General features: G+C 37.2%; 1 protein-coding gene and 1 pseudogene across 3 annotated transcripts in view; one reads left to right on the top strand and one right to left on the bottom strand.

The window, feature by feature from the left end:
* The window catches only part of LOC135688518 (transient receptor potential cation channel subfamily M member 3), a 55,501-nt gene that overhangs the window by 16,755 nt on the left and 14,446 nt on the right, over positions 1-24,300 (top strand). For all 3 annotated transcript variants that reach the window (XM_065205394.2, XM_065205393.2, XM_065205395.2), the window contains exons 15-19: positions 7,066-7,262; positions 16,043-16,241; positions 22,510-22,563; positions 22,819-22,947; positions 23,316-23,555. In XM_065205394.2, coding sequence (XP_065061466.2) covers positions 7,066-7,262; positions 16,043-16,241; positions 22,510-22,563; positions 22,819-22,947; positions 23,316-23,555 — 819 coding nt within the window. The remainder of the gene's footprint in view (positions 1-7,065; positions 7,263-16,042; positions 16,242-22,509; positions 22,564-22,818; positions 22,948-23,315; positions 23,556-24,300) is intronic.
* LOC148957184 (uncharacterized) lies at positions 12,165-14,087 on the bottom strand (annotated as a pseudogene).

Below are 24,300 nucleotides of genomic sequence, written 5' to 3'. Positions count from 1 at the left end.
ACCTGTAAGCATCATACAGCGAATAGTAATCTTTCATAAGACAATAGGCTTGCTAAATAGAGTATTTGCTCCATAGAGAGTCCATAGTGTAAAACTATTTACAAGGACATGACAGGTGCTAGCTGAAGCATCGATGATGGAAAGACGTCAGAGCCTTGCAAATGAGGAAATACGGTTGAAATGCGAAAGAATGAGACTAAATCAAATGAAACGGAGGTTGGATATGGAGACAGAAATTGCGAAGGTCGAGGCTGAAGAAAAAGCCTGTACAGAGCTTGTCCATTCAATAGAGAAACACTTTGAAGAAAGGGGAAATGAAATGGTGCTGAGTACAATGGACCATGCTTTGCGAAGACTGACCGGAAATGAAACTATGTTGACAAAGACGAGAGAGCAGTTTTCATCTAAACCTTCAATGGTTTTGAAGCAACCAGACACAGCAATCATGCCTCAGTAAACTATGCATATGGCACACCCCAACCCGAGCCCTAACCCCGTGTTTGCGACACACCCTTGCCCCTTACCTTGCCTTTATTCTGTGAGCAGTCAAGCGCCAATTGAAGCTGATGGTGAGCTACCAAACCAGTGCCTAACATCTAGATTGAGTCCTGGTGCTATTCCATGGCAACAACGTTCTACAAGAGAAACATTGCATCACGAGGCAAAGGTAAAAAGTACTAGGATGTCAGCACAATGCCATTCCAATAAAAGTGAGCTAGATGAAGGTGGAGACGAGTATCTCGAGACGATGAATAGATTGGCAGTCGCTTCATTGTTACCTAAATCAGAGTTGGCAGTTTTTGATGGTAACCCCTTGAAACATGTTGTCTTCACTCGATGCTTTGAAAACAATGTTGAAAAGGATACAAACGATTTTCTAAAGAACTACAATTAATGATTCAGTATTGCACTGGAAAGGCCAAAAGGGTAATATAAAGATGAATTTTACTGGGACAAGAAGAAGGCTATTGGAAAGCAAAAAACATGCTTGCAGAGAGATTTGGCAACGTTTTCAAGGTGTCATACGCATGGGTGGAACAAGTATCAAGTGGACCTTTGATAAGACCAAGATGCACTACAAGAATTAGCAGACGATCTCGAAAGCTGTGAAAAATCATTCAAAGCTACAGGAAGACTTGGAAAAGTTAACAACGAAGACAAGCTAGTCCGGATTTTGAAGAGATGCACTGTGTTTGTCAGATCAAGATGGCAGTCATGTGTCCAAGAAATTTGATTAAAAGGACAAAATCCAAATGTAGGGGTCGTTAGAAAACTGATCAAGGCTGTCGCTATGGAGAGAAACGACCCTGTCTTTGGTGCACTTTTGGATGGTGAAGGATTCTGTATCTTCGACGCGGATGGGTACACGACAAGGACATACAACTATGAGACCAGCACCTCAACGAAACATGAATTTCAGCATATAAACGAGTGGTGAAAATTTGAGAGCGTTGGTCAAAATGTGAAATGCTATTACTTTAAAAAGCATCATAAACTGGAGAGCTGTGACGAGTTTAGAAAGCTGCCTGGCGAAGATAAATTCAGGTTTATGCGTGAGAATAAACTTTGTGACAATTTTTTATCCTTATTTCATTTTCTGCTAGTTGCAAGCAAAAATGTTATTGTACATTGTATGGATGTGGAATTAAACGCAAAAAATTTGTCGGCAATTCATGATGCCCTTGCTAAATTTGATGAAAGACTCAATAACAAGCTGAAAAAGACAGTTTGAGGAGATCAACAAGATGTGAAACGTGAGCAGAAGCAATTCGTGGGACTAGCAAACCAGACAGAGGCCGGCCGCGACGGCCAAGCATTGTCCATAGTTCAAGTAAAGGTGAAAGCTAGAGGAAAATGAAAAATCATTGAAACTTATGCTTTGCTTGACAGTGGCTTAACAGCAACGTTTTGTGATGTCGAATTGATGAAAAACCTGAACAAGGAGGGACGAAATTGTCAAATATCACTGGCAACAATCGATGGTTACAAAGAAGATTTGATGTCATCATTAGGGAGCTAAGAAGTGATGGATTTAGATAAAGAAATAAAGTTAATCTTTCCAATGTGTTTTCAGTCCAACGATTGAATGTGTCAAAAGATGCTATGGCAACACAAGGAGATGTAGAAAGATTGGCCTATCTGCAAGGTGTGGAGCAACCTAGAACGATTGATCATGGAAAAGTAAGCCTTTTGATTGGTGTCGATTTACCTAAAGCATTAAAACTAGTGGAAATACGCAGATCAATAAATGGAGGACAATATGCTGTCAAAACAAAGTTTGATTGCACTCTGAATAGACCACTGGATTCCTCAAACAGAAGTGCTTATTGCATGTTTGTAGTATCTATGCATGTAGTATCTATGCAGTCAGCTTAAGAGCCATTTCAATCAGATTTTCAGCGAATCAATAACCGACGATACGAAGAAGCTGTCAGTGCAAGATAAGCGTGCTTTGAAAACATTCGAAGAATCAGTTCAGTTGGTGAATGGTCATTACCAGATTGCAATTCCATGGAAATAGGGACAACCTTGTATGGCAAAAAATCGACAGGTTGCAGAAAAACGTTCGGGATATCTACAAAGGAGACTCTTTCAAGACTCAAGTTTGAAACAAAGGTATACATCATTTATTGATGACTTACTTGACAAAGGGTATGCACACAGAGCTCCTGACCAGCAGCTGGAATGCAGAGATGGTAAAATTTGGTATTTGCCGCACCCAGTGACGAAGCTAGCCAAAAATTGTTGGTCTTGCTGTATGTACAGGGCCACGCCCTTATTCAATAGGAAACGCCCATGAATAAAAATTCTTTTTTGCAGATGAATTTTTTCTTAAATTCAGTAAAAAGCAAATTTTAAATCGATGTCTATCTTTTGAAAAATAAACCCATACTTAAAGACGTGCTTTAGGGTGCTTACTTTTCAAGCAAATCTATGTTAAATTGTAGTAAGCCTCTACAGCGGAAGTAAAAGTTCAAATTGGGGATAACTAAATTTGACAATAAAAGGGGGTAGGGGTGGCATTTAAAGTTGCATATCATATATTTGTGGTAGTTGAAATAGTCTAATTAGACTATTCCAGATATTGGTCCAATCTAGATCAATCTAGACACACTATTAAAATACCTGACCAATCTAGATACTCTATTAAAATAATTTTAATAAACAACAGAGTTTAAAGTCTGTAGGGGCAAGTTCACAAATTCTGCAAAACAATTATTCTGCAGCTGACAAAGAGAGATACAATTGAATAATGTGTCGCTTTATCAAAGAAAACAACTTCATTAGCCAAACAATTAGACGAGTAAACAATTCAGGTAGAAAAATACACTTTCATACTAGCAGTTCAGCATTCAGTTCATCGGTATTCAACATAGCAATCAGTCGCCCGTTAATCTCTTACAAATGCAAATTGCGCTGAAATTGGTTTATTCTCCAACTCCAAAATTTCAATCATTCAACAGTAAATTCAATTATGCTTTCATCGTCCTTGTCCAAGTCTAAGAAAATCTTATTCGTTTAGGCCGCCATGATATACCGTGCCTCAAACGATCGTATGAAAGCCGAAATCAGTGTGCCAATCCTTGTTGTTTACCATTTCTTTCTCGCTAACTTTGGACTCTGTCTTGTTACAAATAAAATTTATGCAGTTCAATTGAGGCAAGTTTTGCTGTCAATAATAATATCATTGGTATTGCCAAATCAAGCAGGAAATCCACATTCACAGCGCTTCGCCATAATACTTGAACTGGCCTCCTTGCTAGTGTTTCATAGCAGAACGAGAATGCACAGGGCATTTCTTGCAGTCCTGCTCTCAAAAATAGCAGGACCAAAGGTTTTCAAAACAATACTTTTTGACCTATGTGGGTGAACCCTCAACCAATCAAATCACTACTGCTTACGAAATGTTATGATGATCATTTCGACGAGGTCCTGCTCCCGAGATTGAGCAGGACTGCTCATTGCTCTAGACTATTGTGAAGCAGGACTAAATTTACAAAAGCCCATTGTGAAGCAGGACCAAACATAGGGTATCACAGTTATGAGCAGGACCAAAATACAGGGTTAAACCGTATAAAAGAACAGGACCTTGAGACTAGCGTGGGATGCCTGTATCAGCTGACGGAACTGGGGACTGTTTATCAAATAGAATTTAAAACTTCCTTTTTGCAAAGAAGAAATTGTTGATTGTTTACAGTAAAACTTATCTTTGGAAATTCTTGGTCCTGTTCAGCAGGACCAGCAGGACTTTTGGCTTCGCCACTGGCCGCACCACAATGTAATCCATTCAAAGAAACCAGATAAAGTGAGGTTAATTTTTAACTGTACTGCAAAGTACAACGGCGAGTCATTAAATGTCAAGGTTCTTCAGGGCTTAGATTTGACGAATAGCCTGATTGGTGTATTGTGCAGATTCAAACAAGAAACTGTAGAGATGATGGCAGATATAGAGGCAATGTTCTACTAGGTGCGTGTACATCCTAAAGATCTGAATGCATTGAGATTTCTTTGGTATCACCATGGCAATTTGTCTGCTGAGCCACATGAATATCAGATGATGGTACATCGGTTTGGAGGTGTTTGGTCACCTAGCTGCGCACGTTTTGCTTTAAAGAAGACGGCATTGAACAACAATGAAAAGTTTGATTCTCATGTGCCAGGACAGTTAACCGAAGTTTCTATGTTGATGACTTACTGAAATCAGTAGAGAAGCCAGAAGAAGCAATAAGATTGAGTAAGCAGCTTTGTGAGATGCTCTCTTATGGTGGATTTCGTCTTACAAAATCAATCAGTAACAGCAGAGCAGTCCTGAATGCAATACCACAAACTGAATGGTCCAAAGAGTTGAAAGATATCAGCCTTGAGAATGAAGAGCTTCCAACAGAGCGAGCCTTAGGACTTCGATGGGATGCAGAGGCTGACAAGTTTACATTTAAGATCTGGTGCAAGAACAAGCCATTGACTCGTAGAAGACTGCACAGTAAAATTTCTTCCGTTTATGATCCTGTTGGTTTTGTTTCTCTTTTTGCTTTAAATGCAAAGAAAATTCTCCAAAAATTGTGTCTCGAGAAGAAAGTATGGGATGACGAGATAGCTGATGCAGATCTCACAAGCAAGGCGGAATTCGTTTTCTTCCAATTAGATGCTTTTTTGCAATTTCTTTTAGCCAATCAGAGCTCACCAATTTTGTCTAGCTTGTTTACAACTTACTCAAATGCACTTCTAGCCGTGGAGGAAAGCACTACTGGAGTTTTAGGCCACCATGAAAACATATTTAAGAAAAAACCAACCAAAATTAAAAAATTACAATGTTCATAAAATTTACTAAAAAATTACCGCTGCTTTTGAGTGAAATCGAAATGAAATTCCAGAAATCGCAAGCCAAACTTTTTATATCTCACGAGGGGCTTAGGCCCATTTTTTAGGCTGGCCAAAAAGCTCAACTTAAAGTGACAGGTCTAAAAATATTGGCTCTCTGGTCAATCTTACGGTAAATTTTTGTTTTGTTCAGTTTATTGTTCGTGTAATTCTTAATTTGCACTTTAAGTTAATTTGCACTTAATTTGCACTTTATTCACTTTAATTTGTTCGTGTAATTCTTAATAGGCCTAACTATTTTATCTGCTTTTCCATTGACTACCTGCTTTTCCTTTTATCAACTGCAAAATTTGTATTTAATTTTGTTCTGTAGTAGACCTGTCACTTTAAGTTGAGCTTTTGGCCATTTTATCCACCCACAGCATTGTACATGGGAGAAGTCTGGGAATGTCTGATAAGGTCAATTAGAAAGTCTACGGTGCAATGTTAAGAAACCAAACATTAAAAGATAAAGCACTGGTTACATTACTATGTGAAGTGGAGGCAATTTTGAATGGAAAGCCCGCTTACTAAAGTATCAGATGGAAGAATTTTAATGCATTTACACCCAACCATCTATTACTTTTGAAATCTAACGAAAGTTTTCCACCTGGAATCTGCAACAAGAATGATGATTACTGCAGAAGAATTTCAAAAGAAAGAGAAAATATCATTTTTTCCTTAAAAGTCTCGACTATTTTTGTATCAGATATAACCCTGTGTTCGTGGCCTCCTCCAAACTATCTGCAACACATTTACATTTGCATGTTTAGAGGTATTTCATGATGCTCTTTCATCTTATTGTATCGATGTAAAAATTCTTAGAAAAGACCTTTTTGACGTCATAATTTGATGACTTTGTAAAAATGCAATTTAGAGCATGGGACTACTACGACTTGAACAACAGAATTGGTTGCATATTGTTTGTATTGTGTTGTATTTAATAGTAAAGTGGATAGAAATCTTTGCACATCAAAAGTGTAAATAAATTTTTGTATTATATTTTGTGCTTCCCAAAAGTCTTAGCCCTCTTGCTTTGCCCCCTCAGATTTTTTCACCTTCAGGAGCTGTTTCTATTGATAAAAGAAAAGGCTAGAAGGATTTTGGAACTTTAGACAAGATATTTTAGACCTCCTATCTTCCCCATCTAACTATTTCCACGACCCACAAAATTTACCCTAAGAAACATTTCAGATATTTTAGTTTGCTTCTAACCAGGTTCGTGCCATAATTTATGCCCCTATTTTGTTGACAACAGGAACTAGCAGACAGCTTACTTTCGTGTATCTCAAAATCCTTGAGGTACTAAGCATGCGTTGATGATCGTGATAATAATGGAACCAAAAGCTCCAGCGCAGAAGCCTCAATATTATCATCATATCTTACAACTTCTTCGTATCTGCTTTATTTATTGGGCATTGTTAAAGTTATGAAGCTATTTGTTTTTAATACACCATCAGAACTTTCTATTAAGATTTTGTGAAAAAGTCGTAGCTAATGGAAATTTTGAGCGATTCGAGTAGTTTTAGGTTCACAGGAAGATTTGCAGAGATTTGGAGAGGGGGCGTACGCGATTCTTGAAGTAAAATGGCCCCTGGTAACAGTCATGCAGTTTAAGCAACATTGTGTAAACGAAGCGTGCCTGTCTTGATTAATACCCACTTCACTGAGTACTGAAGTCACATTTCCAAAAAAATTGCTTTGTAGCAAATGAGCTCATTGGAGCAGATGATGATTAGCAGAGCACTGGCCATCCAACCAGATCAGGCCTTTGTTTTCTGGAAACACGAGGAACTGCACCCATTATCAAATGCATTAATGATGCGCAACCTGCTTAAAGGAATAATTGATTTCCAAATCTACGAAGAAGAGGGTATTCCCAAGAAACTAGCTGAGTCAGTAATGTGAGTATTTCTACCAACATTTTTATTTAACTTGCTGATAAATTGAAAACGTCTCCTATGGGTCTCTGTTTAGAAAAGTTTTTCTAAATCCTCATTGTAACTGCAAAACATAAAAAGTATTGAAAATGGCTATTTGAGAGTAAGTAGCTTTGGTATTCTTCAAGTTAGTTAGAGAATCGGTTATTTATAGGTTAGGCTCTTTTAAGGAAGTTCAAATAACATGTAATAAGGATTTTGGTACCCACTTACCAATGATGAAAACCTGGTATGGCAATGCTATTCAATAAATCACAAACCAATCACAAACTTAGCGAGCACTCAGCAGTGGATATTCCTAAAAAAGTCTTTAATTTCAAATAACAAGCATCAAAGATGTCAAATACATTTTAACAAAGCTAAAAAGAAAAAAGGGGGTTGATGGTGACGATGTATGGAGATCAATGGAGATCAATAGCTGGTGTTATCTCAAAGTTGATCAATCACTGTCTTGAAATTGCGATCTTCTGCTGAAAAGTGCCCCAAAATATCACTGGTTTACAAATCAGGTAAAAGAAAAATCAATGATAACTATAAATAAATCTCTGTGAGCCCTGTTACTGCCATATCTTTGCCAAAAACTAAATTATGATAGAAAATTGAGCTGTTAAAATAAAATTAAAAATGCACAATGTATGTTAAATTTAAACAGTTATTAAGTACTGTATCATTGATCAATTTGAAAATTGGTACATTATCAAATATTTAAAATGGAGAACAGAACAGATAAAATGCCATTTTCTGATAATCAACAACAATATCTACTCTATAGAAGTTAAGGACGTTCTTACACGCAGGTTTTTACTGTACTCATCACACATTTTTCTCAAATATCATAAGAACCTTTAAAGTGTCCTTATGACTGGAGCCATTTTAATTGATCTGCTAAATGCAGGCAGATCTAGATAAAAATTTGAGGGTGTTTAGTTTTGGGTGAGGCTTGTGCCACGTCTTTCACAATTTATGGTGACTAGTATCTTTTTTTCGTTCAGAGAGCAAGGGTTGTCCATAACTGTTTTTTAAATAACTGATTTGTAATTAATATAACTGTTTTTTAAACTTCTGACAGTGTGCTATTTGAAATGAAACCAATACATAAAATACACCATAATGATAATGAGAAACAATTATAATTGCTTTTCTCTTAGTTGAAATAAAAACAATGAATATTTGATTTCTTCTACTATCATTCTGACTGCTTTATCAGCCTTTTTAAAGTACAACTACTTCCAATAGATGAAATACACTAGGTGAGCAAAAGTATTGCACCACTTTATTCAAAATGGCTGCACCGCTGCGAACTTTCTATAGCAAACCAGAATTAAAAAAGCTAAAGCAAGATAAAAAAAAGTTTCAAGATGACAGTAAAGGAAAGAAATAAGGGAAAATTTATGAAGATATGATAATGAAAATGAAAAATGGAATATATAATTTGTTTCTTCTTTTTTCTAAGCCATATCGACTACTACGAAAACTTGAAAACTGAGCTATGAAGATAGGAGTACTAGTTCAGTCGCTTAACTCCAATTTTTGGTCAGATTGTGACAGACTGGAACAAAACACCAAACTTTATGATGATACCTTGGGGCATGGTGAGCATTTCCAGAAGGGGTGCCAGTTTCTATCGATTTTGGGGGTTAAGCTAGGGACAAAAATCATATAGCGTCTTAGAAAGGTCCCCAGAATGCTTTCTTTAAAATCATCTACGTATGATTGTATCAATGGAGAAAAATCAGATGACTGATATATTACTGTAAAAGATCAACATTTAAATACCGTTTTTTCTATTGCGGTACATTTAAATTTGCTCAAGATCGAGGGTCAGCACATAAACATAAAGAAATCACTGAAACTTTGCCTGGTTAAAGGTTGAACCAGAACAGCCAGCAAAGTAAGGAGCTCTGATTCAGTAATTAACTAAAAAAATTTCGGCGTTAGCTGTAGATACATGTAGGAAAGAACCTTTTTCTTTTACTGAAGCCATAGCATTAAGGAAATGCTAGCAGAACGGTTTTGAAGATTCTTCTCCCGAACAATCTAATTTTCTGTTTGCGCTTGACTATTGAATATGAAGCAGAGAAGGGTAAAGGTATTGCTACAAATTCGATGAAAGCGTCTGCAAGTTGACGTAGAAATTCATAGAAATGAGCTTAACTCCGTTGAGCACAATTTATTCTCAACTGAAAAGAAGCAGTATTGCTAAATGCAAAACTGAAGGCAACTATACAGAGAATGAAGAACGAAACAGCGTTACAGAGCAAGTCATGTTTCCCAGCAAGGACCGTTCAATGCGCTATCAAAATTAAGACAGCATGAGCTGGCCTAAGTCACTCTTTGCTTGTCGTTAAGGTCTTATGCACATTCTCAGCCACTTAACTCAACTGCGAAAGTTTTTGTCAAATATGTTTGCCAAATCCAAAGTCAAATATGCTAAAGTATCGTTTAGGAAGCACTACGAGAGAAGAGAGGCTTTAACGTACACTGCTAAAGAGTTTCAAAAATATGTTGCAGAAATGTTTAAAAAATGAAAGCATTATAGATCGTCTGGTTCAAGCAGTCAAGGAATAGCAAAATTGCTTTGTAAAGAAAAACATGAAATCCGAATCAGACAGAATTTTGCTTATTCATGTTTACTTTTTTTACGCCTTAGTTTATCAGATCCCACGGGCCAAAGCCCCATTCAGATCTTTGTGGCAGGTTAAAAGTGCTGTGCCAGTCTACCGTTGCTTAAAGTTTTCAACATCAAAAACTGGAAAATGCGAAACGAAAACGAGCTGACCGTAATGAAGAAAGAAAGTCCAAATAAAAACTGGTTGGATTTCATCATTATCAAGAAGCATGCATCTTCTGTTCCCATTCTCCCGGTTCGATGTAGAAAGAACACTACAGATTGATGGATTGATGCTGTAATTCCTTGGCTGCAAAAAGAAATGCTCAGAAAAAGGAATAAAACCAGTTTTCCCGAAAACCAGAATAAAACCGGGTAAAGTCCAGTTTTCCCGACAACCAACCTGCAATATCTGCCCTCCTGTCCTCCCACACCCTTTTCCCTTCCAAAAAATCCCGTTACCTACCGGGAACGCTAATTTTACCGACAGGGAACGCCCATGACTAATTTTCGGTTACACTGCTTTTTGGCGAATTCAAATTCACAGAATCAAATTCTCCGATATTTTTTCATCGAATTAGAAGAATTACAAAATCTATCCTGCCGAAAACCGGGGAGGGAGGGCGTGTCCTCCAAGTCAACCCTGTGGCGCTGTCGTTGCTTGATATTTTCAGATGCCTAAACTAAAGCATGTTTCATTAAGTTGTTATGTTCTAAAAATTAAGGTAGCCTACATTCAGAAGTAGGTTCAACGGGGATTATGCTTGAAATTAGCATGCAAAGTTATGCTTTGACCTCAGGTTTCGAGAAATATTTAATGTACCGAAATAAAAACAAAAAGCGGTTTTGCATATGGATCATGTACAGTAATAAATTGGTTACATAAATCTTCTCGATTGATTCAATTAACATAGATTATCTCCAAAATAAACATTCTGGTGACTTTTCCATGACATGATACGATTTTATCTCTAGCTTGCTCCCCAAAATCGATAGACTGGCACTCCTTCTGGAAATGTTCTCAATGCCCCAAGGTATCACCATAAAAGTTTGGTACTTTGTTCCAGTCTGTCACGATTTTCACCTTAAGCGACTGGACTATACCTGTTATTTATTTACAACAGGAAGGTTTTACTTTGCACAAACCTGTACGATTTCATTAAGGCCAACTTGGAAATACTTACTTTTTGCTTGGTTGCTAAAGACTGTTAATTTTCTTACTTTATTAAAGTATTTTTGAGAAGTTTTGGTCGCATGTTTAACCTACTAAAAAAGTTTTTGACTGAATTTAGCAAGTCTTACAAGGAATTCAAAGCTTCGAGATTGTCCAATGAAAGTCTACCTTTTTGATATTTTAAAAAGATATCTTTCCCAAAATTAAGATTTAAAGTATTGCCAATGGTTTGAAGTTTGTTTTAATGAATTTTAATCATGCTATGACGCCTAATTTTGCCTAATTAATAGGCACACAAAATATTGTAACCTTTTTCTACAAACTTGCACACATTCAAACATATTTTTTGCTCTCGTAAAAACAAGACCTGTCCAACAAAGCTGTCATGCTCTACAGACTGGGCTCTATTTACAAACGCAGAGGTTTGTTATTTGATCTCTTGCGTCAAGTTAAAAAAATCAAACACAGGCCTAACTTCATAACACACGCTTTCGTTCTGTTAACATTTCAAAAGAAATGTTTCAATTTATAAGAAGGCGATTGGTTGCTTCACAATCGCGGGTGCTCAAGCTCTGTCATTTTTTTATACATATGCGGACACTTGGTCAAATATTGCAGAAAATTTCAGCACTGTTTATAAACCTATAGGCTGTCGGTTTTCAAAGTGAAAAGAGCAAAGAAAGTACTAAAACATAATGTTATTAATTAGCGATGCTAGACAAATTGTTTCTAGTGTCAAGGTCACTCATTTCACAAATAGAAACAACATGTTGACGGGACCTAGAACCTCTAATGCAAATAACTGCAGTTCTGAGTAAGCAAAAACTCAGCTTTCTTTTGACACAGGAAAGGTTTCCTGAAATTTTGATGATGTTTGTCAGCAATTAATCCCGAAACACGTTTGAAAAATTTCCTTCTTTCAATGCTCATATCAACATTGCATGAGAAAATCAAAAGGGAAAATTTCTGTTTTCTTGATTCATAACAACCTGGTTGTATTTTCTCTGTTTCTCGATATATTCTGAAGGTTGCAGATAAGATTTTGCAGCGATAGCTAGGAGCGATAGGGTAAAATACCCTCACATCAACAAATGCTCTTTGCATACGTTGCCAAAAGCCTCTTGCATTTACTTCAGCACGCAATTCTACCCCATTCTCGGATTGTTGCAAACAAGGTTCCTTGCACACATCCTTGCATACAGTTGGCAGCAAATCAACAGTGAGATCACTCATTTCATTATGACGGAGGGTGACAAAGCCCCCAATCTGGCATGAAAGAGCATGATCGACGTGAAACTTTGCCTTACAAACCATTTTGAATGAAGATTTTTTAAGTTTTATGCATACCTCAAATAAACAACATCATCAAAAGCACGTTTTTTGAGGCTGAAATTTTTAGATTTTAAAGGCAACGAAGAAAGCCATATTGATGCACCCTCAGAGCAAGCAATGCCGTTTGCCTTACATTGAGCAGATGTCATATTTTCCCGAAGAAAGGCAGTTACACTTTGATAGGATCCTAACCATCCGATGTAATGTTGATCTAGGTGTCTTTGAAAATTTTCTTGCACGTTCTACTTTTGCTGGCTTCACGATTAGCCACAACTTAGAAGGTTTAGGATAATAACCAACATTTGGCGCCACTTTCAGCAAATCTTCCCACTATGTCAACAGAGGTTGTTATTCACCGGCTGAGATCAAATCGTCGGCATATGTAACTTGTTTCGTGTCGTTTGTTGACACCGACTCCAAGAGTAGAACTGTAGCAAGCGCATAAACTGGCATTACTGCTGCGTTGTACCTTCTTGTGATTCAATCTCTGCTCCACCGATTACGAACAGTCTCGCATTTTGATTACAACAGTTTATCACATACGTTGCAATAATAGGACTTACAATCCTGATATTATGCAGCGTGACTTTCCTATCGATACGGTTGAATGCCTTGTCAGCATCAGCTAACAGAACAGCATCACATTCCTTTTCATCAAAAATATCTTTCATGGCATGTACTGCAGCTTCACAACCTGCTCTTTGACCAGCACATAACTGAAAATCTCATGCGCTGTCCATTATTTCTGTCCAAAATGTTCTCATGACTACTCTAGCAATAATTCGTATCAAAGCCTCACCAACACCAATTGGGCGAAAACCAGGATTTTTTATCCAATGGTATCAGCCTGCAGGCAAGGAAAGATTCCAAAGAATTGTTATCGTCACAGAAGCGCTTTGAACACATCTTTCTGGCCATTCGAGCTAAGGAATCACACAAGTTGTGCTCTTTTGTACGAAAAGCAGCTGGTGTCAGGATACGTCGCCATCCAAACTCGACGAACCAGTCACCTTTTACATCTGTTGCAGACTTGTATATTTAAAAAGAATCAATACAATCATATGCATACTCACCAATCGATAATTCTGGACCTTGTAACAGGAGATTTTTAAACTTCTCTTCACCATCTGGATGCTTGTTTTAAAGCAGCTGTAGAGTTGTGTCATCCAGAAGTAAAATACCATTCCTTTGTGCATAAGATAAAAGCTTCAGAGCGGCATTTATCTTGCCGTTGATTACAAAACCGTTCAATTTCTTGGCAACATGTCTCAATGTTGTCCCCTCGCCTATATTAACTAAAATTGGATTAACTAAAGCGAGCTTCTCTGACAAGTTCATCAAAGCTTCCACTTTGCCAAAAAAACTAAAACAAAAATTCGAAAAATTGCTCAAGCACCCATAGCACCCTGCAAAGTTCGCTTCTGGATTAAGGGTTGTGGGTATCTTAAGCACCCACCGATCTTGGTTCTCTTCCTGTTAATAATGACCCACTCTATTGAGGTTGGTGACCTGCCGACCAGATAGAAAATGTAAGTTGAAACAGTAAAAAATAGTTTCATACGAAAACATTAAGCTGGCAGCGGAATGAGTGGAACGGTCTGCCGCTTTCTCCAACGCTCCCAACTTTTTTGAGTAAGCACTGTTTTATTTCATCCATGCACCAAGCGGTTTTTCAACGGGGACACCTCTCCAACCCCTAGTTTTAAATGTTACAGGTTAGACTTAGCTGTAATTACTGAGTGGTCGTGAACGTTAAGAAGCGAAGGCGATCGCGAGCAACTTGCATTGAAACTTGAAATGGGCTAATGATCATAGCATAATCCACTTGAAGTAGAAGCAACATAAATTGACATACTGATGGTTCTAGATTAGGGGTGGGCTAATAACTTTTGCAAGGGGCCAAATGAGAAACCTGAACTGTGTTGGAGAGTCGAACGAAAAATAACATTATTCTGAGCAATGTTCATTTTCTCCCAATGTAAAATGCAATAAATCAAAATATATTCCAGCTGTTACTGCCAGAAAAATATTTAAATGATATTTGAAAATTATATGAGAGTATCAGTAACGGATTCAACAGAGGGGGGGGGGGAGGGGGGAGGCGGGGCAAATATAGGCCAGTTAATCTTTGTTCACCGCTTCCAAATCCAAATACAAAATGGTTTCCAAACCCCTGAATGGTAAGTCGCCGTCCTACATGAGTGACATGTTCACTAGGGTTAGCAAATCAACCTATCGCGTACTACAGAATTCTAATATTAACTTAAGAACTCCATATTGAAGGACATCAGCTGGTCAGAGATATTTCTCATTCAGAGGGCCGAGTCTCTGGAACGGGTTAAACGATAAAGCAAAAATCAACCAACTCTAATGAGATTTAAGGAAGTCTAATAAAACCCAGCATGGCATGAGTCGCAATATTTTTTATATGCTAGTTTTCTAATCTTATTTTTCAAAATCTTATCGTATTGTTTCTATTACATTTATTTTAACTTAAATGGTGTCAAAAAACATGACCCCCTGTAAAGAGGTCTAACTAAGGGGCTACCATGCCTAAAAATTGAAAATGATTTGAAATTTAATTTCTTGCGTTTAAAAAGTTATCCATCTTCATGCAAAAATCAAACGGGATAAAACTGTGGAGCATGATTGTAATAAAATGTTTATCTGCTGTGCATATAGTCCTTGGTCCTCAATCGATGTTGTGAATATTCCAGCTTCATTTTCCAGGTTTCCTTTGAACTTATAGTTCCAAGACCTTTGCCTACAGCTGAAGTTAAGGCCTTCATCATACCTTGTTTAATAGTGACGTCCTTTTTAATTTTTGGTCCCCAAGGTTGGATCTTCCGGCAAGGAAAGAGCTTTCCAGTCCTTATCTGGTGCAGAGTATTCTTAGAGCAGCTCGAGCTACTATTAAGGAAGGGCAAATAGAAAGCCCCTTACTTCTACAAGTTTACAGAAACAAGTTTCTCACGACCGATAAAGTAATATGGCGCTATGCCAAGAAAAATTCAAGATTAGTGTTTAGTCTAGTCAGCAAAGAAGGACAAAAACTTTGGTCAGTTTAGTGCTTCCAATGCTCATGAATTGAATGGAATTTTTCTACACTTTATTCTTTTGAGACATTTATAACATCCTGGAAATCATTACTTCTTGAATGTCTGCTTGATTTCTATTGGACACAGTGATTGAGTCTTTCTTGTAAAAACTTTGTACAAGTTTTATAAGTTTTTGCATGTCTCTTTTTTCCACCCGTTTCTCAACATTTGGGTGCCCCCTTTGGGTGTGATGCCCTAAGCACGTGCTTAGTTTGCTTAAGGGTTTATCCATTCCTGACTGTGTGAGACCCATATCTAAACATCCTATCAAGGAACTATGCTGGCTTGCGAGCTATCTGATCAATAGAAAGCAGATTGTGTCATACGAGCCTTGTCGGAAATTCAAATTTTAAGATGTAAGCCTTTAGTAAAAATCTTTTTCAAGTACATTTCTATTTTTGATATTTTATCTTCTTCATGTTCCATACAGTTCCTTTATTGATAACAGTCAGTTGTTGCTGAACAGAGTTAATCTGTATAAACATGGCATCATTGTTGTTATTATTGCTAATACTTTCATTTTATTGCTTAGACTCTTTGAGACAGTCTGCTTAGATCTCCTTGACATCTACCATGACACCAGCAAAGAACACACAATGCAATCAATAGAGAATGCATATCCTGTTTGGGGGAATCGATCACTTCTAGAAATTGCAGGCGACACCGATTTTAAAGGGTTTGTTGCACATCAAGCTACTCAAGTAGTTACTTCGAAAATGTGGAATGGAAAGGTAATTCCTACAGACGTTATGCATCTAACATATCTAAAATGTATGGTTTGGAGTAGATCGAAATAAAAATATTTTTGAAATGCTCCTGTCATAAAATTGTATTTTGCATCATTCTAATAAAATATTGCAAAAATCAAGTTCCTGTTACCAGATAAAAACGCACACAAATTCCCGCTCACTCTCAAACCATTGTGTTGCTCTTTAGTGCACATGACCCTGGAGATCATCATTGAGTTTTACGATCTATAGGTACATACATAAATGATTCAACTTGGAAAAATGTTGTCTCTATTTCCCAACCTGTTTACAACAGGTTTTTCCATTCAATTAGGTAAGCTTAGCAAACTTTCAAAAGCCTGCAAAACAGCTGCTAGAATAATCACAGAAAGTCATTGAGCTACTACAGGAATAGATAAAAAGTGAGGTAGCTTCTATTACATACAAAGCATCGTCAGGTCTTTCGTCCGTTTATCTTTTAAGCATGTTCAAGAAAAACTGTACACGTGACGTGACATGAAATATAATTTGCACATATTGTATGTCAATGACTTTTCCAAAAGGATAAACACTTACACTGCGCAAAAGCAATTCATTTCTAAAATGCATAGTCTAAAGCTATATCTGATCAAACTGCCTTTGGGTTTCAAACTTCTGATTGTCTCACTTTCTTGTTGTTTCTAAAAGTAGACTGAAGAGCATTTGACCCAGAGCCGATGCCAATTGGGGCATGGGAGGGCGCGTCACACTCCCCCCTAAAGGCTGTTTGTGGGTAAAGCTGAATGCTTATAACTGGCTTTGAAAAAAGCAATCATTTCACAACATATTAACTAAAAGCTTTTTCGTCTGACACTCCTCAGAGCATCAAACTTCATAATCAGGGTCCGAAAGAACACGATGAAAAAATATATACCCAGTTGTAAATCGAAATAGGCCGATCAGAAAAATGCAAGCACAAGACCGGTATAGTTGACCAATCAGTGCCGCGTGCCTAAAGAAAAATTTGTCAAAGCCATTTTCAAGTTATGTACCGCCAAAAAATTGTTCACATTTTTCAAGCAGAGGTACACTAAACAGGAGATGAATGCTTATCTGAAAATGTAAGGACTCTCCAGAACTCACATCCCAACGACTGGCTGATGATAGTCTTCTTGGCTTTCCATATTTCATCAATAGCGATTTGGCTTTTGATCGATTAATTTTATGTTGAATTGAATGAAAATAGACAAAGTTAGTCCATAAAACGTCAGAATGAGGGTCGAAGAGAACACGCCATAACTTTGTCATAAGTCAAGTCTTCATAATTTCTAACAATTCTCAAGGATGGTATTATAGCTTCTTAAATTATTATCTTTCTAAGAATTGGACTATTATTAACGAGGCTATGCGTGTAGGTATAAATAATAAAATGTGAGAGTCTCCTTCTTAAAAATTTTCCGTTCTCTAGGCGGCTTTAAAGAGCTCACCGAACCCACTTCCTTTAGGTGTGACAAGAACGAGTATTGATATCGCCAGTGCAAAAGCTATTGAGGTGGGACAAAAGTTTGGAGAGCAACGATGTGGCGCTGAGAGCAGTGAAGAAGAAGAGCACCATGACACAATTCCTGAGCCCTCAGCTGAAGAGAGGAATTTCCACAAAGATCTGAATTCTCCGCGCTCGAAAATACGGAAATTTCAGCAGAAACTGCAGATATTGATAAAACATCTCAATTTCAAGAAACGGCAGGTGGAGCTGGTTGCACAAAATATGTCGAAATGTTAAAAAAGCCAGTTACTAGCCAAGTGGAAGATTTCTTCAAATTTCATCCACAGCTTCCAACTGTTGGAAAAATGCCATTTGATATCAAAAAAGCATTCAAAAGAACAACATCAACAGGCACTGAAATTGAAAGTAATTGACTCACTTTTGATAATGACAAGAAAGCATTGTATTGCTCCCAAATTTTGCCGAGGCCTATCAGCTTGTAAAACCTATCGTCGAGTCAGATGAGAAGCTCAACAGGCACATAGACAAGATTGTTGAAACAAGCACGAGAGCTCTAACAAAGCGTGCAAAAGATGGTAACCATAATGGGAACTATGGTCGAGGATCTCTAGTGACATTCTTAAGTCATGACATAACGAACAGGATCATCAATATCGTTAAAGGTTTTATCCGAGGAACGATTGTTAATGAAGCAAGGAGAGCTGGAATGTTTTCGGTCGAGATGGACACAACACAAGACATCACAACTCAAGATCAGTGCTCCATTGTTTTACGATACGTTCATGATGGTGATGTCCATGAAAGGTTACTTTAGCTTGTAAAAACAACATCAACCAGTGGAGAGTCATTGTTTGTGCTTTTAAAGGACACTCTTGAGAAATACAACATAGACATAAGAAACTGCGTGTGAGATTCTTTTGATGGTGCACCATATATGAGTGGTACTTACAACGGATTTGCAGCAAAGATTTAAAATGTTGCTAGCTTACACGTACACACCTGGTGCTACAGTCATCTCTTGAATTTGGTTCTCAGTGATGCAGCATCTACAAGCACGCTTGTAACAACCCACTTTGAAATTCTGCAAAAATCTCCTACACTTTTCAAGCAAGCTCACAAGAGAATGGATGTTGAGGAACAAGCGCTGGAGAAAGCAGGAAGACCTACCAGAAGGCTTCATCCTATTAGTGAAACCAGGTGGTTTTCAAAGTCACAAGCTCTGACGAAATATTTGACATTTTTTCAGAACCAGACAAAGGCCTATATGCAGAAAAGCTTTTGGCGCTTTATGCAATAGCTAATGACACATCATTCCAAGAATCAACTCGCAGCGATGCGAAGGTTTTAATGGATCACTTTCAGAAATTCAAAACGATCCTAACAGCGTTCATATTCTTGAGAATCTACAGCATAACAACTCCGTTTTGTATTTGCAGACAAAAGGTTTGGACATCCTTCAAGCATGGAGGATGGTTGAAGCAAAAAGCAAAAAAAACATACATATCAACGACATATCATGATATTTTGAAAGCAGTCACACAAAAGCCGAGGAATTTTGTGAAATAGTGAACGAAGCACTGGATGAATCAAATTTGAAAGTCGGTAATGCCTTACCGAAGAAAAGAGTACGCCGGAAAAAGCGCTTGGATGGTGAGCAATGCCAAGATGAAACAGTTATAGATGAGCTGCAGTCATTTATAGGGAATACCTTCAATTTGTTAGTAGAAAGCTTAGTCACAAATGTGAAGAAAATATTTTTAGACCATGAGATGCTGTACAAAGATTTATCTTGTTTTGATTCAGAACGCTTCCAGGAGCTCCGAACGTCCGGAATTCCAGCAGCTGCCATATTCAACATTTGCAATCTCCTAGGGAGCAGGGTGAACAAAGATAATCTGCCTATGCAGCTTGAGAGTTTTGCCAATTCATTTCCGAGGCTTGCTATGTCATTGCCAGAAGAATTTGATACTATCAGATGGGATGAAGATGGAGCAGAAGTCGATGTCGCACTTACAAGCAGTCCTTAGAGCGTTGTTTATTGTGTTTCACTTGTGCCTATAACGTTCTGCACGAGCATAATTTGAACTGTGTAACGTACTCCTATACAGTCTATAAAATTTTGCTGACACTTGCAGTTATGCAGGTGGAATGTGAAAGAAATTTCTCAAAATCGAAGCTGATCAAAACCAGGTAGAGGTCATCCCTAAGACAAGAAAATCTAGAGTCATTCATGCTGATAAGCATCGAAAGTCAGATCCTCAGCAAGATTTCTAGTAACAAAGTTATTGACAAACTAGCCATAACATCAAAGGAAATGAAAAGATTGCTTATTATTTGACAATGAATATCATAATTTCATCAATCGTTTTTAGAACTTGAACATTTGTAAAAAGTAACTTTGTTCAGACGTTTCGTCTTAGGTTCAGAAAATTAAGATTTATTTTCAGTTACTTTCTTGTGTTTGCGGTTTTTTGTTGACCAATTGGTTGGACAGACATAATCATTGTCAGTGATTATAACGATAATTCGCACATGTAACATATTTCGCAATGGTATCTTAAAAGCCATTCTTCAAAACATTGCCCCAGGTAGCAGACTCTCTAGAAATTTTGGTACCTAGGTCAGAGACATATATGATATTCAAAACATTAGCTCAGCTGCTGTAATGTTCTAATTCAAGTTAGTTCGAACCCAATCCTTGAAACGGCTCTGTGATGAGCTCGAGAGCCATTTTCTCAAGGATAACCTTTGCAAGGGAATTCATGAAAAACAGAAATTACCTTGAAACTCTCTTGCTCAATTATCGAAAATTTCTAGTTAAAATCAGCAAGTCGCCATCGCTTTCTGTTGCATTAAAGAATTCACATTTATAACTCATTACTGTTTTTCACGTAAATTTTAAAGTGAGATAGATAGTTTTGTCAAGTACCATGTGTCTTGCAATTAGTTACATCAATCGTTTCTGTGGAATCAGAAGTTGCTAGATCTAATTTTCGGACAAGTTCGTCACACAAAGCATGGATCCCTTTTCGACGAATTTTCCAGGGTCCTTCATTTTTGCCACGCCGCTACTGGGCACGCGGCACTGATTGGTTAACTATACTGATCTTGTGCTTGCGTTTTTCTAATTCGCCTATTTCAGTCCACAACTGGGTATATTTTTTCATCGTTATCTCTCGGACCCACTGATAAAGCAAGTGGCAAAAGCGATGAAAAAGATGTATATTCAGACTTTTGCTATGTGCTGAAGATGCTGAAGTAACCGACTAGTTCCTTAGTTTTCCAGACAAGCTCAATTTTTATTTGAATAAACCAAAATTTGCTATATAGAGATCACAGTCAAAAAGCCAATTTGCTTTGGTGAAAGCAACACCCTTGTTATTTAGGGATGTAGTGGTGGAGGGCTAGGCGGGGCGCAGCCCCCCTGCTCGTTTGTTCTTGAACATATCCAAGAATCATGTAATGCAAAGAAAGCGGTGAAGAATGGTCACTTCACCACAGATCAGCTATTGATACCTAAACCAGAAATGGAAAAGAAAACAACTGAGAGTTTTAAACACTTCATATGCATGAAATTATACACAAAGTTTGACATGTAAATGGATAGAAAGTTCTTCAATAATTGCTTACTGAGCATGTTTAGTTGGATTTTTGTATAAACAGTTGGTTTGTTATTGTTGCATTTAGAAATGGGGGAAATTACCTGACTCAACAACTGGTTGCTATTATTTGACCCTGTCTTGCCTATATCTTATTTTTGAACAATTTCAAGCTCTGGTGTTCTTAATATTGTTCAGTTGTTGTTATTCCAAATTTTTTTTTCTATATCTGCAAACTTATTAATTCTTTCTAGGTCCACTGAATAACAGTTCTGCATGACATTTTTAGGAGCACTGTTCATTAACTCTAATGAAATCTCACCTGTTTTGTTAACACGAGAGAAAATCTATCAATTCAAAATCAAACCAATGGGTCATCATTATTAAAAGGAAAGCTCTTCCTTATAGATGCTATAAATATTTTATATGCATTTTCTGGCCATTCTTAGAATGCTATATCTCGAAAATTTTCTCGCCGCCAACTCTGGTGGCCGCTTTCACTGAACCCCTGAGCAATTGGATATTTTGCCCCCCTCACCTGCAATGAAGTTTCCCCTGGTCCTTCTTATGGTATCAATGTACTGATCTCACCTGCTGCTCAACACTGTCAATGTACTTGGAACTCAACCACTTGCTGGAGAACCATCAACCCTCGTCATGTATAAATTGTAATGATTACATGACAAGATCAACCTAGAAATTTCACAGAGCCCCCCTTGGTAAAATTTTACGACTACACCCCTGCTGCTATTATTCTCCGGTCTAAGTTTCCTGGCCATCTCAGACTCTTTGAAAACTTAATCCAAGCGAATTAAACCAATACGTGGTTAAGAAAGATCAGTTAACAAAGAATCGTCAGATAAAATTGAAATAAATAAAGCTACTAGCAATGATCTTAGAAAGTTGGACACCTAGCATAGAGGTTACAAAGTTCATATGCATATTCCGAATACTCATATAATGCTGGCTTTTAATAAACAGAAACCATACATCCTCAGAAGTCCGTATGCCAATCTGTATGTGAAATTTCCTACCATGAACTTCAAGTTATTCGAAAACAGAATACCACAATAAATAATTCATTGCTTCTTGGAATTGTAATGCAAAATCAAAGCCGTATTTGCAGTCTTTTCTCACAGAAGGAAATACTTGTTTTAATAGGACAATATCCCATTCTCTGTTTTAGGACCAGATGCATTCTTCTATGCTTTCACCAATAACGAAGTTCTATTTGCATACGGTGAGGTATCCCCATTAATTTATGTTAGCTGCATGATCATAATCAAGGAACTGTCATTTGTGCCATTGACTGGTTTATAAATCAGAATTTTTGCTGCGGAAATTTCTTGTTCAGTGGATTATCTTAGACCACAATTTGATGAAAAAATTTCAATGATCTGTTATACTTTTTTCTCTTGATTTGATCTTGATCATAGATTTTAGATTGAGAGGCGTTGAAACTTAAATTTTGACCAGCATTATTCTTTTCCTACAGGCCATGCATATTTTGTCATTCGTCGTGATGCTGTTTGTAGTTGTAGACGAAAAGCACAGTGCACATAAATACATAATTTGGCTGACATTCACCATTGTGACTTCACTACTGGTTGACGAAATAAGACAGGTAGCTACTTCTGTCTTAATTACATGGAACACTGAGCTGTTTTTATTATTCATGCCGTGTCCAAATATTACCACTTCCATCACCTCTTCTCCAGTACAATGTTGATAGCTCAGGCGATCAAACAATTTACACAAAAATTTACTTCCTAATCTCATACATCGTTCTTCTAGAGAGCCAGCATTGTTCCCAAGGGCAGATTGTTGAAATTTTTCTTGAAAACTGACATACGTGCTCCAAGACTCTGGCTAGGAATGTAACTGGCTTAACTGTTTCTTCTTTACAAAAAAGCACAATTGAAAAATCCCTTTTCAAACTTTATCTAGAATTTTTATCGATGCAATCAAATCTAGAAAAATTTTTCATTTCAGGTTCTTGGAAGAAACAAAACGATGTGGGCTTGCACAAAAAAGTATTTTTCACAAGTTTGGAATATACTAGATATAGTAACAATTTTCCTGTTCTACCTTGGCTTTGGAATCCATTTCTTTCACATAGTGGCTGCTGATATCCATTTGTCTCTATTTGCTTTGCTGTGGTGTCTAAAAACTGGCCAATATTTGCGAGTGTCTCGGAGCTATGGACCATTTGTGATAATGGTTTTAAAAATGGTAAGATAACAGAAACGGAGAAAAAAGGTTGCTGAAATAGATTTTTCTCAATTTTCTGCTTAAACACACAAGTAGTAAGCTTAGTTGTTTGTCACAAGATATTAGTAAATATAATATAGAATGCAAAGATTAATAGCTTTAGGAATTTCTGGAGACCAATATCGGCAACACTGCACAGCCTTAATAGCTCCTTTTCACCAATTAATAGGCCTGTACTCACGTACTTAAAAACTAACATTTCAAACAGCGTTTGCCATGACTGATGTAAGGAGAAAAGACCAGGGGGTTCGTAAACATGTCTGTCATTTTAAAGAAAGCCAGAGGCAAATGTATACGCTGTAGTAAGAAGCAGCAAAAACACTTGGCTGACGTTAAAATCACTTCAAAATCCTACTAATCATAAGCACTGAAATTCTCCTAAAGCCTTTGAAGTTAGCAAGACCAACCACAATTTCAAATCTTTGTATTTCCAACAGATTTCCATAAATTAAAAAAATAAAGAGGATCTTCAACAGTTAATTTGCGCATAACATGGTTTATGCCAAACATGACTGTCTCAAACAAAGTGTTTTAGATAACCAAAGCAAATGCATTTTAACCTGCCTGAACACCGTAACCTTTAATAAGGCCGTTTCAACAGATTCTAACATGGCACCAAATAAATATACTCCAGTTTTTTTGAGTCCTAAAAATATCAAAGGTTGTTTACAGGTTAGCAAAAACATTTAAAAAAGAATCTATTTAT

The sequence above is a fragment of the Rhopilema esculentum genome, unplaced genomic scaffold (genome assembly GCF_057945365.1).
Source record: "Rhopilema esculentum isolate cy_ngs unplaced genomic scaffold, ASM5794536v1 HiC_scaffold_36, whole genome shotgun sequence".
Classification (NCBI taxonomy): Eukaryota; Metazoa; Cnidaria; class Scyphozoa; order Rhizostomeae; family Rhizostomatidae; genus Rhopilema; species Rhopilema esculentum.
Note: the sequence above shows the minus strand (reverse complement) of the source record. Positions and strands in the feature narration are given on the sequence as shown.